Genomic DNA, 18,058 nt, shown 5'->3' with positions numbered 1-18,058 from the left:
GGTAGCTGGCTCCCCCTCTCCTGTCCACTTAGTTATACCAGCAGCTCTCCTCCCCCTCCCCCAACCAGACAGGGAGCCTGGCTCCTACCTCAGCATGCACAGCATCATGTGCCTCCACCAGCCACATGGGCAGCCCCTCCCATTTCACCATCACCACAGCACAGACATCCCAGTTCCCCACCACTATGCATGCAGCACCTGATACAACATTATAAGTCATTACCAGGGATCCTGGTTTTCTCTGGCAAAAAAAAAAAAAAGCCCCAATTTTCGGATTTAAAAAAAATAACCCAAAATCCACATTTTTCTGTGGTTAAAATGAAATGCCGCTATATATGGAGAGAGAGGTGGATATCTATCTATGAGAGAGAGAGAATCCCTGGTAATGACTTATAACGTTGAATCAAAATAAAGTACAATAGGAAAGCATCCTATTTGAAAACATTGAACAACATTTAAAGCCTTCAGTGGATCCCAAAACTGTACCTCTGCCATCCTTTCATTAAAATAAATAAAAACTTTCTATTTAGAACACCACAGCTGCTCCATTAAAATAAAAAGCTACTTTCACAGGCATTTAATTTGATATTAAAACAAAACAGTAGAATAACAAGTTTTGTTGTTACAAGCAAATACAAAGAAATACCATCCTAAAGCTCATCTGTGCATCCTTCAAAGGCTATTTTAATGCTGTTTGTAAGAGTAACTACTATAATAGTGACATAGTGGATGCATCTACATGATATGTTAAATGTGCAGTAGACTAATTCTATTGTGCATTAGGGTGTCATGGCAAAAGCTGTGCTATTACACTAATGTGCAGCAGAATTAGTCTACTGCACGTTAACGTAACTAAAAAGGTGTGCGTCAGCACTACTGCATGGTAGCACCAGTTACTGTTCATTCAGTTAATACCTGTTACAGGTACTGAACTTAATGCACGGTACCTATGGCTTATGTGCCCAGTAATTGTGCAAGTAGATCCCTAAAGACCGCATTTCCCTTGATGGAGTACATTTAATGTTCATTCCCTGTATTTTGTCATATTTCTCTAGACCATGTCACCTCATATACATACAGTTAAGCTATGTGTTTATAATACAGGGCTTCTGTGACAAAACCTGAAATCAGTAATGCTACCCTCATTTTTTAAGTATCTCCTACATACCTTGCTGGAACAGACCTTTATATTTACTAGTAAAACAAAAACAAAACAAAAAAGCCACTAGCATCCAAAAACTTTAAAGCTTTTCTCTCCACTAAAACCTCATATCCTTTGTAAGTCTACCCTACTCACTGGAGACACTCCTTTCCAAATTCTAAGTCTGACTCAACCTTCAAACATTATATTTAAATATTAAAAACTAATAGTTTTAAAATGTTTTAAACAGCCCAAACAATTTCATAATAAAATTTTTAAAAAATTCTCATGTATAACTTTGTTATTAAGCAGATCATGATGAATTTTCTGTCAACTCAAATGACAAAGCCATGAGCTTACTTTCTCACCCTTTCAAATAGCCATGATCATTATAGTTAATATTTAATCAGTATATCCATTATATAGCAATTTCAAATTTGATCAGAAACATTTATGCAAGACTGAAACTTGACATGCAAGGTGTGGGTCTACCTCCTTAATAAAACAAGTTGTCATTTTAAAACCTGTATATTGTAAAAAATAGATAAGACACAATACAACTACTTTTCTCAGGTATTACTATATCTGCTTGGGTTCTCTTCTATACATCCCTAGCAAGAAAGCCTCCCTCTGACATCAGAGAAAATGTTGTTTATATAAAGGAATCCAAGTTTGGATCCACAATTTACAGTAAAAAGAACAAAACCACTACTTTTCTTTCACTGATAAAATCTTGTCCAAGAACACCAACAAAAAAGCTCTCCTATCTCTTTCTTACCCAACATAAGAGGTGTTCATCCGCTTCAATTATCTACCTTGAAATGTGGGCTAGCAAAAGGTCCATCAGGCAGACAACTATTTAAATTGAGACTGAATACTGCAATCATGAGGGAAAGGGTCTCTCACTGGCAATTGTTTGGGTTTTTTTAGTTCTAAATCAGGAGATGAGAGAGGAAATGGACAGCAGTGCCCTACCTGTAAAATTACTTTTGTAAACAACACAAATCCCCATTAGTCTGAATGGTCAACATGTTGTTGAAAGTATTACATAATTATTAAGTGCAAAGAAATTATATAAAGTATCATATGCTTCCATGAGACAATTTTACCCATATTCCTTCTTGTTAAATACATATTAAAATACAAAGCTGTCAATCAACTATTTTATTAATATTTTCAGTCTAATTGTCCAAAAAGAGTAAGTCAGATTCATTCTTTATTTCTCATTATCAAGTAAAAGCACAATAGTTTACTCCTATACCTGGAAGCATTATTAAGTTTCACCTTCTTCCCAAAAGTATTTTATTAGATTTTTTAAAATTAATTATCATCAGGTTATAAAAATGCCTCTTCCCAAATAAACATCCTATATTTTCACCCTACCTAGTTTGCCAATACCATTAGGTAGCATATTAATCTGGACATTCTGACTGCATTAGAGAACGTTTTTAAATAATGCACCGCGTGGAATTTTCCTGCCATTACTTAAAGAAGGAAACTTCAAATTATTTAGATTTTATTCTACCCAATTAAACAATTTTCACAGACATGGTTTTGCAACCATTACCTGAATGTCTTAATGATCTGCCTGTAGATCCACTTTAGATTGTCAGTATCTTGACACTGATTGGGAAATTAACACTGCATGAAAACAGAACATGGTAAATTTCCTATTTTGTACTCATCACCATAGTACTTAAATCAAGTAAATATTTGTATAGCACTACTTGAGGAAGTTGTTCAGAAGGGAAAGTTGGCTATTACATACTATCATTTCTAAAAAAACTTTTGTGGTTTCTGGTATCAGTAAATTTGCTATTTTGGCATTACACTAAAACCCCTGTGCCTCCATTTCTGACCCCTTCAAACAAAAACAAGCTGCTCAACAATGTCTAATCCATGCATCATGTAATCCTGCTTAATACTCTCAAACTCTGGGTAATATTTGGGTAGTTTTTAAATTTAGCGAGAACATCCTGGCCTACTTCAAAAGATGCCCCCTCCAGCTTTGGGAAATGTTTCCAACATTCAAACAAGACAAAACAACTCCTTCCACACCCATCCCTACCCCCCCAAAAAACCAAAACAAAACCCAAAGCAAAGCAAAACAAACCAAAATACGCAAGAGAACATAATAAAGGACTGATTAAAAAGCTGTCCCAAAACATGACTGCAACAGGTGAGACTGCAGCTCAAAAGACTCCGAGTTTACAGTCAGCGAATACAGCATCAATATATACTGAATAAAAAACATTGACTTTTAAATGCACCTTTTGGATGTGCGCAACTGAGCTGTCACCGGTTATGCATAAACATCTTTGAGCTTCCTTGCTCTGACAACATCTCCAACAGCTGTTGAAGAATTCCATACAGAAAATCTCTTTCAATGGAAAAAGAAACCCACTGCAGGTAACTGAAAAAGAGACATTGCTACTGCACATTTAGGTATGTTATGTGAATATTTTAATAGCAACCATATAGCCATTTGATTCAGAGTGGTCTACCAATCTGTGGCTAAACAGAAAATCCCTTTGCCTGTGACACAGTTCACTTTCTTCAGTTATAACTATAGCTGCTTGCTACAACATCCTCCAAACTAAGACTATATTACACTTCAAAACAATTCTTAGTCTACCATCTCAACTGTCCTTCCAGAAATCATTCAGCCCTTTGCTGAAGGACAAGTATGTTCCCTATTTTGTTTAGGCTGAGGCAGTCTCCAATCATTAGCCTATTGTCAACACTGATCCTGGGATAGATTACCAGTGTGTATTGCTTGTAATGGCAGGTGCATGGCCCTGGGGCTACCATCTGCCAGGAAGGAAGTGTTCTCCTCTAGGATTCTGAAGAGACTGAAAAACAAATGTAAACAAAATGCTGGCTCACTCCTCATGTAATAACTTGATTCCACAGATTACTATTTTGCAAAACAGATGTTTTAATAGGGCTTTTTAGTTGTTCAAACTCTTTCTGTGTGCTGTTCATTGAGGAAAATACACATATAAAACTATTTATACTGGAATTTAACCCGGACAAATAAGCCAAACTTTTAAAAAAGTTTTTTGAATATTTATATCAAATATATTTATTTGCATCTGGAAAACACTCTCAGTTGAAACTGTAAGCTGCTTCCTTACAAGAATGGATGGTCTTGTTTCTGTATTCAAACACTGCATATTTTGTTCATAGTGCAGGGCTGATTCTATTGTGTTAGAAAAATTTTAAAAACTAGTTTTGGAAAAAAACATAAATATGGACTTCACACACTGATATAAGTATTGAGAAAAAACAAAAACAGGATCAGGATTAGTATTGCACCATTTACCCTTTGTTGTGTTCCTTTAAATCTAACAAACAACAGTCTGACTGGAAATGTCTTTATTTTAAACTTCAGCAGTTTTAATTTTAGTAGCAATTTTTATCTACAGTAGCAACAGAAAATACATTTGAATGTAACATAAATAAATATGTAATTTAACAAGTTAGCCTCCATATATTAAATTTGATCATAAATGTTGACTGGGAAATATCCATTAATATACTATGCATCAATACACAGTGTGTGATGTCCTACTGTTATGTTTCAGTAAAACCTAAAATATATCATAAAAATGGATATATATCCTACAGGCTATCATCTTAGCAATCAATGAACTATATCTATATTTTTATGTAGGATCTGTCAGCAAGTGCAGGCAATTCCATGGCTTTCAAAGAAATATGAATCAGGCCCTGTAGAGCCTAATCCTGCAAGTTTTGCCTATAATTTAAGTGATATTTATTTCAAGAGAAATTTTGCCTTAAGGCAAGAAATTAAGAAATTCTGCCTCAAGGGTCAAGCCATCTCTGTAAGACTTGTCATAGCAAGACTACTACACAAACAAATTTCGCTTTACATAGGTGTATTCTGCCATTATTGACTCACTTACAAACATACCACTGACAAGAAAATAGCAACAATAAATCCTACATTGAATAAGGAAGTGATCACTCAAGCTATGTGAAACTTGATAAAGGGAGAAGCAGTTTCAGAACCTCACATTTGACCAATATACAACCTAGTGAAGCTAGTAGTAGGTGGTACTGATTTCAGTAGGTATGTAATCAGATCCAGAAAGTGTTCAAGCAACTGTTGTGATAAACTGAAGAATTACAGGGAAACATCTAACCATGCATAATTAAAATCAATTTACATAGAGATCATACCAAATACACCATTCTATAGTTGTTTTAGATAGCTTATTTTGTTCACTTTATACATTTATTATTTAGACATACACACTTCAAGACCACCGAGTTTTAAAATACACAGATTTCAAAACACAAAATAGATATTCTCAGGGACACAAATAAGGTACCTGTATGAAGGATGTGGGCATAACTATGCATTACACTACGTGAAATTAAAAAATAAATATCTATATCTAGATATCTATATATAGGAATTGTTTACCAGATGGAAACATCATTTAGAATGTTGTTACTACTTCTGAGAAGATTCAGTTTAAAACTGAAATGCCTATATTGTATATACAGTATCTTAACTGCCTAATGGGGGGAAAGATCCAGTATTTAAACTGACTACAGTATAATTTTTCTGTGCACCTATGCCACATTTTAACCAAAACCACTTCAAGGTAATTAGTGCTATTAAAAAATAATAGTAAATTGAGTCCAAAGAAACTCAAGTTCTTTGCTCCTTATTAGAAAAAGCCCACAAAACATGCCCTAATGCTCTTTCTGTTCAAACGTTATTTTATGCAGTTTACTTGCAACACAAGTGAAGGTTAAGCTCAGTAGGTATCTTGAAAGAAATCAAGTAATCAGAAGCAATCATCAACATAAGAATTTCCTCTGCCTTGAGCAATGACTGTACTGGTTCACTTTAGAACAAACCAACCATTCAGCTTACTCCATAACAATTTATCTTAAATGATTCAAAGTAACCATGACAATCTTTAAATGAATACTGCAGCTAAACATATTTTAAACTGTAAAGAGAAATACAGATCCAATACATGTTACAGAGTTTGGTATTTAATCTGCTTTTAAAATTCTGACATCCATATAATCAAAATAATTTGAAATGAAATGTTAAAAGTGGAAAAGTTTTCATTTAATGCTGCACACAGTTTTAGACTGCATTTTGGGCTTGGTAGGTTATATTGCCAGATTTCATACTTAACCATTTTGTTTTGACCTCCACCAGAATGCAGTCTAAGAGAAAAGAAGTACACTTTCATAAAGTTCCTCTGGGGCATCTGAGATTTTTTAAGTGAAGAGATTTATTATTCTAGCCATATTAGATATAAAAGGTTAACCAGTTTTTTAGTCTATTAACTGAAGCATCCATTCTACCCCCCAAACCAGGTCAGTAAGAGGAAAATCCTACATTTAGTTCTACATTAGTATAAAAACAGGCTTTTCCCTAAGCTTTAAAGCCATACGTGTTTGTGAAATTATATTAAAACATTTCAATTAAAATGCATTTTTTGAAATACACAATTAAATAGTCCACAAGTCTGTGACCAAAACACCATGGCAATCTGTAGATCAGAACCAAAGAGTGAAAGTGAACAAGGGTAGTTCATCATTCGAACTGAACAAAGGGGGGGGGGGGTGGAAAAGACATCAGAGTTTCAGTTTTCACAATCTAAGATATGTTACAGCAGCACAGGGAATTTTTTCCCCTAAGATAAGCAGTACAAAGATCTTATGTATAATCACAAATCCTTACAAATATTATGAGCTAATCACGAAGTTTTTTACCTACCAAAGACCACTACCTAATTGTCTTCAAAGAGGGAGGCATCATCTTGGAAGAATTTTTAAAAATAAATCAAGACAAGAAGAAAGTAAGAGGGGAAAAAATAAAAACAGTTTGATGTAGCTGCTGTTTAGTTGCACATGAAAAACAGAAAAGCCAAAAGATAACGAATCTAACACTAACATCCTTAATCAAGAAAAATTTCCAAGTCAAAATACAAGCAAATCTACCACTGAACTTAAAGGAAATTTGAGTAAGGAGTGAAAGATTAAAATCAAAAGAAGAAATTCTGATCCCACTGAAATCATTAGAGAACCAAAATTATCGCCCAGAGTTGGTACGATTCATCATTAAGTCCATTACAACAAATAGCTTGCACCAAGCAAGTAAATGGACTGTCTACATAGATTTTTTTTTTTTTTGGGGGGGGGGGGGGGGGGGGGGGGGGGAGGTGTTGAACTGAAGTATGTAAGAACACACACTTTACTTCATACAAAAATTAGACAACAGAGGTGCCATTTCATAGTTTGAGAACTGAACATTAACTAATTATCAGCATACAACAAAAGAAATTCCAACTGGCTAATAAAGGCATTACTTTATTTACATTTCAGAATGCAGCAACTACTTAGATTTTCAAAGGCTCACACATTTCCGGAGCATAGACCTAAACAAAGTGATAGATTTTGAATGGCCTTATTTTTCTGTTTTGACAACTCTTTTGGTTCTGCTAACTTGCTCCTGTCATAACAGGATTTATGGGGACAGAGAATTCCAAAAGTACCCAGTTCCCCAAAACTAAAAAAATACTGATGAAAGTCAATGCACCTTAAACCAAAGTCAGATGATTATTTCCCATTGTTAAAACAAAAGCACTTGGACAATAGTTATCTGCATGATGGCATTTATACCTAAAGATAGAAACATGGGAAGTATTTGAATTAATTCTGGTTTACATTCATTTTACAACTAAAACATGAGTTACCTGATAAATCAAGTAGAATCAACTTACTTCTCTACAACATATCTATTAGAGATCTTTACATCACTTCTTAATAAAAATGTATACATTCCACTATTTTAAAATAGCTACAAGCTTCTCCTTGGCTTTGAAAAAGACAAGGCTAGTTTCCCTCATAATGCCTTTAGCAATCCATTAGTACAAAAGCAAAGTAAACAGTGCTGATCACATCAGATATATGTTACAACATGGGTAAGCCATACATCATAACACCAAATGATTTTATTAAACATTTTATTTTGTCCCAGATCAAACTGAACTACCACTGTACTAAAACAGCAAACAAATAAAAATAGTTCCTGGTATGTCCAGACATATATATTTTTCTTCTATTGTGTATATGTGTTTCATCATAGAAATGTCAAAGTCCTGTAAGGTAGACCAGGCTTTTTGGGTAAATCTGATGTCTCTTATTAGGCCAATTCAAATAGTTGGAAAAAATTCTTCTTTGCAAGCTTTCGGGTACAAATACTGGTGCAAAGAATTTCTTCCAACAATTGAGTTGGCCTAGTAAAAGACATCAGATTTACCCAAACAGCCTGATCTGCCTATGTCCTTAGACCAACACAGCTACAACCTGTACCCATGAAAGTCCTGTAACAAACTTTAAGTTTCTTTGAACCCTGTATATACTGCAACTGGTGATCTTGAAAAAGCAGCAATAGCAGTAGCAGCAGCAGCTCTGTAAACAACCCTCAGTGTTGATATGTAATCAAAACTAAAATAGAAGCTCAGGAGTTGTAACTGCTAATGGCTTGGCTCAACAGCATACTACTTATGCCTTACACTAATAATATATTCACACTTTCTTAATCTTCTAGTTATAGTTCAGGACAGATGTGCATTGCATAAAGCCTCCTCTTCCGGCTATGACCAAGAATACTTCTGACAGTTGGTTGGGCAAGCTGTTTCCTACCTATACACTCTGAAATTGGGGATAGTACTTCCTGAGCAGGTTCTGCGTAACTACATGCAACAAAACCAAGCATTCCTCAGGGGAACACAATGGCAGATATGATCAGCCTCGCCTCCTACACACAGCTTAACTCGCAAGGGATTTACACAGAACATTTATGATTCTGGTTTTTACTGCACATTCAAAAGCTTATCAAGGGCACAGGGAAAGGAAACCTATACACAGAAGGAAATATTCACATTAGCAAGTCTTTTTCTTCACACATTCTATTAACTACCAGTATTCAACTCTTCCAAGCACACACTGGCAATTCATGTTGCTATATTTATCACATTATCTTTTTTCTTAACTTTATTACAGGGTCAGTGTAACAAGTACCTCCTGCTTATCTGATTGAAAGACTAGTTTATTTCTACTCTAGCCTAGGTGGCAGAAGTACTTTACTCCAGTCCAGGTTTTTCCTGTCACTGGACTTCCTCCCCCTTCTGCCTCCTTCTCCCCACCCTTAGCCTCAGGGTCAACAGTTTGGAGGATATTGTGGAAGTGGTTCTTTCCCAACTTGGGTTTGTTTTGCAGTTGGGACTGAAGATGGTTCAAGCAAAATTCAATTATTGTGAAACTCAATTTATAACAAATGCAGAGGAGAAGAGAGCTCAATTTTAGTGGAACATAATTCCAGTGTTTGACTATGGTCTGTATATGCCAAAGTTTACATAACAACATAAGGCAATGTAACCAAAAATTGTCATTAGTCACATTCATTTAGGCCAAACCAAGCAAATCAAGAAACCTACTTCAGCAAAACTACAACCAACCAACAACTCATGATCTCTCCGTCACTCTCCAATCATTCAGAATCAGTGTTCATTTCTGTTTGACCTTTCAGTCATCTATCCATCCGAGCTTAACTTCAAATTTCTCTCTGAAAAGGGTAGATTCTCTCAATGCCTCTTTCTTCCTGTATTTCTTTTCTTCTGAATCAACTAGCTAGTAGTAAACAAAAGAAAAAAAAAGTCTGCAAGTGGCTCTTAGACATGGCCCTTTTTACTCAGAACTGATGGCCTTTATCAGACAAATACAAAAACAAAACCTAGATGCAATTTAGCCCTACTTCTAAATCACACATCAATTCTGTTTGTTAAATGCATCAACACATATGACATCCATACATATGAACAGGTCAAAATGCCCTAGCCATAGAATGGCAAGAATGAGGAGAGTTCAAATAATGCTTTTAATCCTGGAGTGACTGTCTGTTCTCTGCCCTCCTCACATGTACTATACAATTTCTCACTTGTTCAGAAAAACTCTTGGTTTTTTTAAGCACAACTAGCACCTCAGCAAAGAACAGCTACATGATTACAAGGGAAATTTCTTCTCAAATTAAACTTGAGGTTACCTGGGCTGGTTTTCACCTGCAAACTGTGGGCATCTCTGCAGCCCACTTAAAAGAGCAAGCCAACCAACCGTTCACTGCTACTGCCACTGAGCTGCAAACTAGGATGCAGTTACTTGCTTGCCACTTTAGGTCAGGCCTTTAAAACAAGTGTGCCAAACCATGGGCAACAGGGATGCATAGAGTGCCCACGGAGTGACTCCGCCTGTATGTTTTGCATCGCACATTGGCCAAGACTGATTCCAGGACTTTGGCAGCAGGTAAAATATTTCAGAATCAAAGCCGTTATAGGAACCCTTTCTAGATGGGTGATGGCAAAATACAGCATAGATAACTGAAGAGCAGGGAGTCAGCTCTCATCTCACTCTCCTTCAGGTTGAAAACCTTCAAAAGGAAACTGCACTGCTGTGGTTTACTTTTTCAGTGGGTGTTAACAGCAGATCAGATGGGGAAAAGAACATGAAGCCAGTCCCACAGCAGGATGGGGACAGCAATATTAGTTCCTGCTGCTGTACCAAGAGACCCAATACCTTAATGCAACAGGATGTCAAGTTAGCCAGGAGGAAATACTCAAGCTTTATGCGAGGAAACAGCTTAAAAATAAAAGCGGGGATATCTGGGGGAGGGGGAAAGGTGATTGCTCAGTGTCTTTATTTGAGGAACTTCAGGAGGGGCAGGGACAAGCAGCTGTGAGGAAGGAGGAGAGGGAGAAAGGGGAAGCACTCACCTTTCACAGCACTGGCTCCTTTGAGGTTGTGCGAGAGAAAGTCGATGCTGGCATAGGTGCTGGGCTCCCCGACCCCCAAGCCAGTGCTCAGGGCAAGGCAGGCCCGGGGCCGGCTCTGGTCGCAGGCAGCCAGCAGGGGCCCATCCAGCACATCGATGGCAATATAGTTGAGGCCGTTCTGGAAGCCGGCGGAGGTCTGGCGGCACATGGGGCTAGTGCCCTGCTCCTCCTGCAGCCCCTCGCTTTTCCTGAGCGACACATTCTCCACTGATGCCGAGTTGTGCCTCTTGGGGGTGTGCGCGAAGGAGGGGGACACAGGGGTCACAGTGGTGGTGGACGAGAAGGTCTCGGAGCTGTGGCGCCGCCGGCCTTGTGGGTCAGCACGGATGACTTTGGCGCCGCGGTCAGGGTCCAGGGGTGGGCTGGCCAGAAGGAAAGCCTCCACCCCAGCCAGCGTGAGGCGCTTCACACCTGCTGTGGGGCTAGCAACTGTCCGGGCACTCTCAGGCTTGTGCGCTATGGGTTGCGGCGGTGTGGTGGCTGTTCCAAAAGCCATCTCCGTGTAGTCTGCGCCATCCGACGGGCTACACAGGCATGCCACCCCCACAGCTGCTGGCAGGTAGTGCCCACCCGGCTGGCTGCTGCTGCTGCTCCCCGAGCCTGGAGACAGTGCCTCATCAGGCGATGCGGCACCCGAGCGCCCCGAGTCCAAGTTCATGTAGTCAGAGAGAGGTGAGCGCTGCCGGCCAGGCCCCGAGCCCAGTGAGGAAGCAGGGCTGTCAGCAGGCAGAGAGCAGCCGCCAAAGTCTATGTTGATGTACTCACCGGGGCTTTTGGGCTCAGACGGCAGCAGCGGTCGCTCCTGGATGCTGGGTGGCAGCAGCGTCCGCACTGGTTCCAGTGACAGGCGGCTGGGCCGGGCCACTCGCGGGCCTCGCAAGCTCTCAGGCCGGCTGTGGTGCAGGCCGGATGGCGTAGCGGGGCCCACTGGGGCACCTCCTCCTGTCACCGCTGCCTCCAGTCGCCCCGGGGAGCTCATCAGCACATACTGATCGCTGTCCTGCACTCCCCCACAAGAGCTGCATGAGTAGCCTGGCTTGGCCAGAGGTTCGCTTGCCCTTGGGGAGAAGAAGAGGTCAGGGGGGGTGAGGGCTGGGGTGGTGGGCCCTGATGGCAGCTGTGGCGGCTCGCGGGGGGACATGTTGATGTAGTCGCCTGTACCCAGCCGTCCATCAGCACTCTCCACCGACAGCTTGGAGCCACACCACATGCGCATGTACCCACTGTCATCTGGGGAGTTCTCCCCCGGGGAGCTGGTCTTGTAGGAGGAAGAGGAGCAGCCACCGCCCCCTAGCCCAGTCTGGGGCTGCAGGATCTGCTTGGGAGCAGACACACTAGTGGGGCTCATGGGCATGTAGTCATGGCTGCCCCGCGCCAAGGCAGCTGCCACCCCAGGGGTCATGGGCATGTAGCCATCGTCGCCTCCTTGCCCTGCTGCTGGCCCCACATGGGTGCCACCACCAGAGCCAATCTCGATGTCCCCATAATCCTCAGGGTAAGGGGTGTAGGTCACTTTGGGCGACACCCCTGCTGGACCAGAGGGGAAGAGACGGCTGGCACTACCAGCAAAGGTGGCCCGCATGAGGGTGTACTCGTCCAGAGAGGCAGAGGAGACATGAGGTGGGGCAGCCCGCTGCCGACATGGTGTGGTCAGCGAGTAGGTCCGTTTGCGATGGGCCTTGTCAGTGCTGAGCTCTGGACAGGGCCGGCAGCCAAGCCGGCCAGGCTGCAGCCGCTCCATAGCCATGTAGCCATAGAGCTCAACAGCGCCACCAGTTTCATGTACCGGGGGGGTCTCGGCAACAGACTCAGGCGTGTTGCTACGGTTGCTGGCGGTGGAAGAGGAGGAAAAAGGCCGCATATCACCGCCGGGGCTGGAGCCATACTCATCAAAGGACATGAAGCCCAGGTCACTGGGGGAGCCTGCCACAGAGGTGCTGCCACTGGAGAGGCGCAGCGGATGGGGTGGCTCTGAGCCCAGCCCACTGCTGGACGACAGGCTGACAGGGCTAGCGGCAGAGGGCGGTGAGTGAGACACAGGCATGGACATGGATCGGCTGCTTGGCACTGGCACCAGCCTAGCCGCCTGCCTGCTGCTGCCGCAGCTGCCACCCCCCGCCCCCAGTGTATGCGACCGGCTCAGGGGCGTCCGCACCGGCCCAGGACTCATAGGGCTGCCAGCCAGTGAGCCTAGGCGGCAGCCACCATCTCCCTCGCTGGCTGTGCGCACCCGACATGGCGTGTCCTTGGTGCTGCCAGCTGCCAGGCTGTCGGTGCGGGAGCGACGCAGGAGCCCAGTCTGACTGGGCGGCAGGTTGACCAGGTGGTGGTGGTGGCGGCGGCCACCGGGCACGGTGATGGGGTGTGTAGCTGAGGCGCCACCGCCACCGCCCGACGATGAGGATGACGATGACGACTGGCTCTTGCTGCGGGGCCGGAACTCGGACAGCTCCTTGAGCGCCTTCATGGCCTCCAGGATGGTCTCGTGGATGTTCTGCGCCACCACCGAGTCGTCTGCCTGCATCCACAGCTCGCCAGGTCCTGTGGCAGCAGAGCGGCCCACCTCCATGAAGAAGAAGCTGTCGGAGTGGCCGCAGCGGCGGATGTTCATTAGCTGCAGCGTGACAGCCGGCAGCTCACAGTTGAGGCGCACGAAGCCGATGGTGCGGGCGGACAGGCAGAGCCGGTGCACGCCCGTCAGGTTCTTGCTCTGCCCCAAGCCCTTGGGCTTCAGTGTCACCTGCCAGACCTCTCGGTAGGCAGCGCTGGCCGGCGTCACCAGCCCGTAGTTGAGGTCCTCGGCGGTGGGAGCAAAGGGAGAGGGGAGGCGACGGTGCGGGGAACCCTGGCAGGCAGCTTTGCCCTCACTCAGGAGGTCAGTCAGCGCCCGGTACCAGCCCTCCTGCTCCTGCTCATTCTCGGCAGCCACAGCAAAGTACTCGTCCTTGGTGTAGAGGGCGATGAGGTACTTGTGCTTGGCATCCGCCCGCTTGTTGATGTTTAGGCAGGAGTCCAGCGCGATGACCCGCTTGGGCGCCGCCGACTTGCTCTTCCACTTCTTCTCGTTCTCGTAGTACTCGAGGCGGGCGCCCGCCGCCTCGTCCCCGCCGCCCGCGCGCAGCACGAAGAAGCGCTTGTGGCCGTGCTTCTGCTTGCGCAGGTAACCGCATTTCCGCACGCCCTGCTGGTGGTTGTTGTTGTTGTTGTGGTTGTGGTTGTGGCCGGCGCCCGGCAGGGAGCAGCCGGCGGGCGGCAGCAGCCCCGGCCCCCCGGGGCTCGCCATCCCCAGCCCCGCCACAACCTGCCGCTGCCGCTGCTCCAGGCTCCTCCGGCTGCGGAGGAGAGAGCCGTGGGTCGCCTGCCCTCAGCTCCGCTCCGCCCCGGGTGCTGCTGCTGCTGCCCGCGGTCCTGCCGCCCAGCGCTGCTCCTGCTGCCGCCTGCCTCGGTCCCCGTCCCCCAGTAAATAACACATCGCGCGGCGAGTGCCTGAACTAAAGAGCAAAACAACACGTGACCCCGCGGAATCGCCCAGGAGCCGCACGCACCGGCACGGGGCCGAAACCGGAGGGAGGGGAGGCAAGACCGCCCCCGTTGCTAGCGCCGCGCGGTATTGGGCCCCGCGCCGGTAGACGGACGGCGCCGAGCGCCAATCGCAGAGCGGGGCGGGCCCCGCGCGCCGGGCGAGCCGCGCTGCTATTGGCCCGGGACCTCCTCCCGCCCGCCCCGGGGCTCCCCCGCCCCGCCCCGCCCCGCGGGGTCTTTTCCCGCCTACGCCCTCTCTCCACGCAAGCCGGAGATTGCCTCGGCACTGGTCGCCCGCCGTCGTCTCACCTTCCCCGGCTCTGCACGCACACAGCTCTGCGCGCCCGCACACACGCACATACACACGCTCAGCTTCGCACAAGCCTGCACACAGACTCATGCACAGCTCTGCGCGCCCACACACAGCTTTGCACGCACCGCTCCCCCAGGGAAGACGGAGCCCACGCGCGATGGCGGAGCCGTGGGGCAGCCCCCCGGCCTGCTGACATCCGCGCGCCTCTGCTGGAGCGGGAGAAGGGCATGGGGCAAAGCTGGAAGCGACTGAAGTGGGTCCTTTATTCCGTCTCCTTTCGCGGAGCTCGTCTCCACGCAATTAAAGGTCGCGGGTGTTGATGCCGACGTGCTCTAGAGCTCCCCGAGTGTGTAACCTTGACCGTGAGGCGGGCCGCAACCCTCCACTCCTGCGTCTGACACGCGAGGGCCCGGTTTCCCCTCGTTAGCAACCACAATTGCAGCCCCCCTCCCCATCCGAAACGCAGTGCGCAGCGGATCTGAGCGCGGTACAAAGCCGCGCGGCGGCAGGGCTCGCCCCTCTCTGCGCAGCCATCTGCTGTGCCTCCCCGCTGGCGGACAGCCCGGGCGGCGCGCACGCACTGCCCCCGGCAACCCCCGGTTGTTCCGGCCGCTTCCCGCGGCCACAAAGTGTGAGTGAGATGGCTGGTGCTCCCCTCCCCCCCGGGGCACAAGAGCTTCAGTCTGCTTGGCATCTCCCCCACCCCACGCGCGTGTGTCACCGCGCCGCCGGCCCCCTCGCAGCTTGCCTGGTCCCTCTGCTCGCGCCCACCCGGCCGCCCACGCCTGCCTCTCCTGCTCCTGCCTGCGCACCCCCGCGCCGCAGCTTGTCGCACACACGCAGTAATACCCTGATACATAGATTCACGTCCACGCACACGCGCGCGCTGGAGCTGCTCTAGCTCCCCTCAGCCCACTCCCACCCCGCAGACCCCCTCACAGCATCCGTGGAGGGGGAAGCGCAGTCCGCTGCAGCTGAGCCAGCTGCATCCTCACCTAAAACTGGGGGTGGGAGGATGAGCCCATGAAATTAAAAAATCTGCTGCGTGGATTTTTTTTTTTTAATCCTCATAAATGGCATCTCGAGTTATGAATGGCACCGCGTAACGAGAGCTTGGCAGCTGGAGTAGCGGCGGACACGATTGTGCAGCCCTTCGGCCCGCCGCCTCTCCTCTCAGGCGGGTTGTTCCCAGCTCTCCGCCTCGCATCATTTCTTGCTCCCTAGGGAGGAAGACCAAAATAAAAAATAGTGCCCAGACTTTGTGCGCCACCCTCCCGCTTCCCTGCCCCGTTTGCTTGCCCTCTTCCCGGCCCCTGCGCTGAGGGAGCCGTGGGTGCTGCAGTTTCTCATTAATCAGGGGCTTGTCCCCCTCCCCGCAGTCGTGCGGAGAGGAAACGCCACCTAGAGAGCGTCACAGGAGGAGTTGGGGGGGCACCCCTCCTCGTGCGTAAAAAAATTAATTAATTTCCCTCCGTGTTTTTGCGCGAGGTGTGAATAAAGGGCAGCGCTCGTGTTTCCTTTGGAAACAAACCCGCCGGCGTGGGGGGATTCAGGCGCGTCTAGGCAATTCAGTAATGAGGGGCGAAGGGCCCTCCCCAGCCCCCTGCCGCCAGGGTCACTCCACAACTGTGCCGCGGCGGGGTTTGCTGCGCAGCCTCCTTGCCTAGTGACGAAGGTGCGCACGCGATTCCCTGGTTGTTTTCCTTTCTTCCCCCCCCACAGCCCCTGCAAACACTTCTTCCCCCGTCATTTGCCTCTCTCCACAAAGTCGATGTTTCCCTGTTGTTCTTTTTTTTCCCCTGCGTGCGGACATGGGATCCCAGCCCGAGCCCCGCTTTGGTCAAGCCCCTGCTCGGTAAACAGCTTTCTATAAAAGGAGGTCCCGGCTTGTTTACTAGGAATTAGTCATCTCTGGCTGGGCTTGAAAACGCACAGAGCAAACAACCGGCTCCGGGATCAATGTGCCCCTTGGTTTGCCTCAAAGCTGGGCGGGGGGGATTCACCATCGTTTGCTAATAATAAGCGAGGCTGCCGGCTCCCCACATCTCCCGCTGGAGTGAAGGGGAAGGGGGAGAGCTGGTCCAGACAAGGGTGGCAGGAGGGACAGTCCTATCTCCACTGTGTGGTGGGAAGTCTGGGACCAAACAAGCTAGGGGGAGGGCTATGGGTGAAGGAAATCCTCTCGTTCTGATGCCTGCAGCATCCAGCTGCAGAGACAGGAAGTGCTGAGTGTGTGTGTGTGGAAGTGGGGGGTGAAGGAAAAAGGCTGTTTTTAATCACAGCCACAGCTCCCTCCCCACAACTTGCACTCTCTTGTAGATGCCTGGGAGGAGGAAGGGGGGGGGGAGTCACACAAACATACTTGCTTTTAATGTTTGCTGCCTCTGATTGTCAGGGCACAGACATTTGTCAGTATGTGATGGAGCTGAAGTCATGTGTTTTGAATATAAGGTAGAAGATAAATAGTTTTTAAAATATACAGTTTCCATAGCACAAGGCAAGAGGGCGGGCACAAGCAGCAAAAACAACCCAGCGTGTTCCCCTACACCAGACCCCACTGCACACGTACACACACCAGGGTACAGCACTGAGCTTCTCCAAACACACAGGCTGTGCAAGGCGACGTTGGAGCTGAGCCTCTCTCCTGCTTGAAATTCTCCCTGGTTTCCTCATAATAACTCATTTAGAAATAAACAGCTTTACCTGGAAATATAAAGGCTCCATTATAATTAGCAGCAGGTTGAAGCCAAGGTAGCTGTTTATCAAGAACCAGCCTCTCTCCCCTGATATCTGAATGCCAGATTAAATGGGTAGGGAAAGTAATTGCTGAAGATCTGAGGTACTGACTTTAATGGAAGCTTGAAAATCTCTGCCACTGCCTCACCATATAGCCTTAGGCAAGACGCTCACCTGTAACATTGATGCGCCTCATTTATCCACTCCAGAAAATAAAAATAACCCTCATCCTTTTAAAATTACTTGAGCTCTGTCATACTAGGGAAGTTAAAGATATTTTTGAAGAGAAGTCAAAGAGATCATAGAGAAATAGGGCTGGAAGAGTGCTCCAGAAGTCATCTAGTCTAACCCTCTGCTAAGGGGCGGGGGCACCTACTTAAAGGGACCTTTTAAAATGTATTTATTATATATCATTCCTTAAGGAGGAAACATTAGGAATGGTGGGTGCTCCAGATTCAA

The 18,058-nt window shown here is 46.3% G+C and overlaps 1 protein-coding gene and 1 long non-coding RNA gene across 4 annotated transcripts in view; both read right to left on the bottom strand.

The window, feature by feature from the left end:
- IRS2 (insulin receptor substrate 2) overlaps nt 1-14,612 on the bottom strand; it is a 29,593-nt gene extending 14,981 nt beyond the window's left edge. Inside the window, exons 1-2 of one of the 3 annotated variants that reach the window (XM_059721090.1) lie at nt 10,969-14,612; nt 2,709-2,782 (exon numbers count right to left, since the gene is read on the bottom strand). In XM_059721090.1, coding sequence (XP_059577073.1) covers nt 2,751-2,782; nt 10,969-14,311 — 3,375 coding nt within the window. In that variant the 5' untranslated portion in view covers nt 14,312-14,612 and the 3' untranslated portion in view covers nt 2,709-2,750. Of the gene's footprint in view, nt 1-2,708; nt 2,783-7,351; nt 9,833-10,968 lie in introns of those variants that run through there. The other 2 variants (XM_019484956.2, XM_006263182.4) reach the window with 2 other exon arrangements.
- A 1,293-nt stretch (nt 14,613-15,905) lies between these two features.
- On the bottom strand, nt 15,906-17,107 carry LOC132247776 (uncharacterized). The gene is made up of 2 exons (XR_009459204.1): nt 16,797-17,107; nt 15,906-16,083 (listed from the first exon to the last, which is right to left on the bottom strand). It is a non-coding gene; the product is annotated as an uncharacterized LOC132247776 (long non-coding RNA).
- Nucleotides 17,108-18,058: the final 951 nt, after the last annotated feature.

The sequence above is a fragment of the Alligator mississippiensis genome, chromosome 1, assembly GCF_030867095.1.
Source record: "Alligator mississippiensis isolate rAllMis1 chromosome 1, rAllMis1, whole genome shotgun sequence".
Classification (NCBI taxonomy): domain Eukaryota; kingdom Metazoa; phylum Chordata; order Crocodylia; family Alligatoridae; genus Alligator; species Alligator mississippiensis.
Note: the sequence above shows the minus strand (reverse complement) of the source record. Positions and strands in the feature narration are given on the sequence as shown.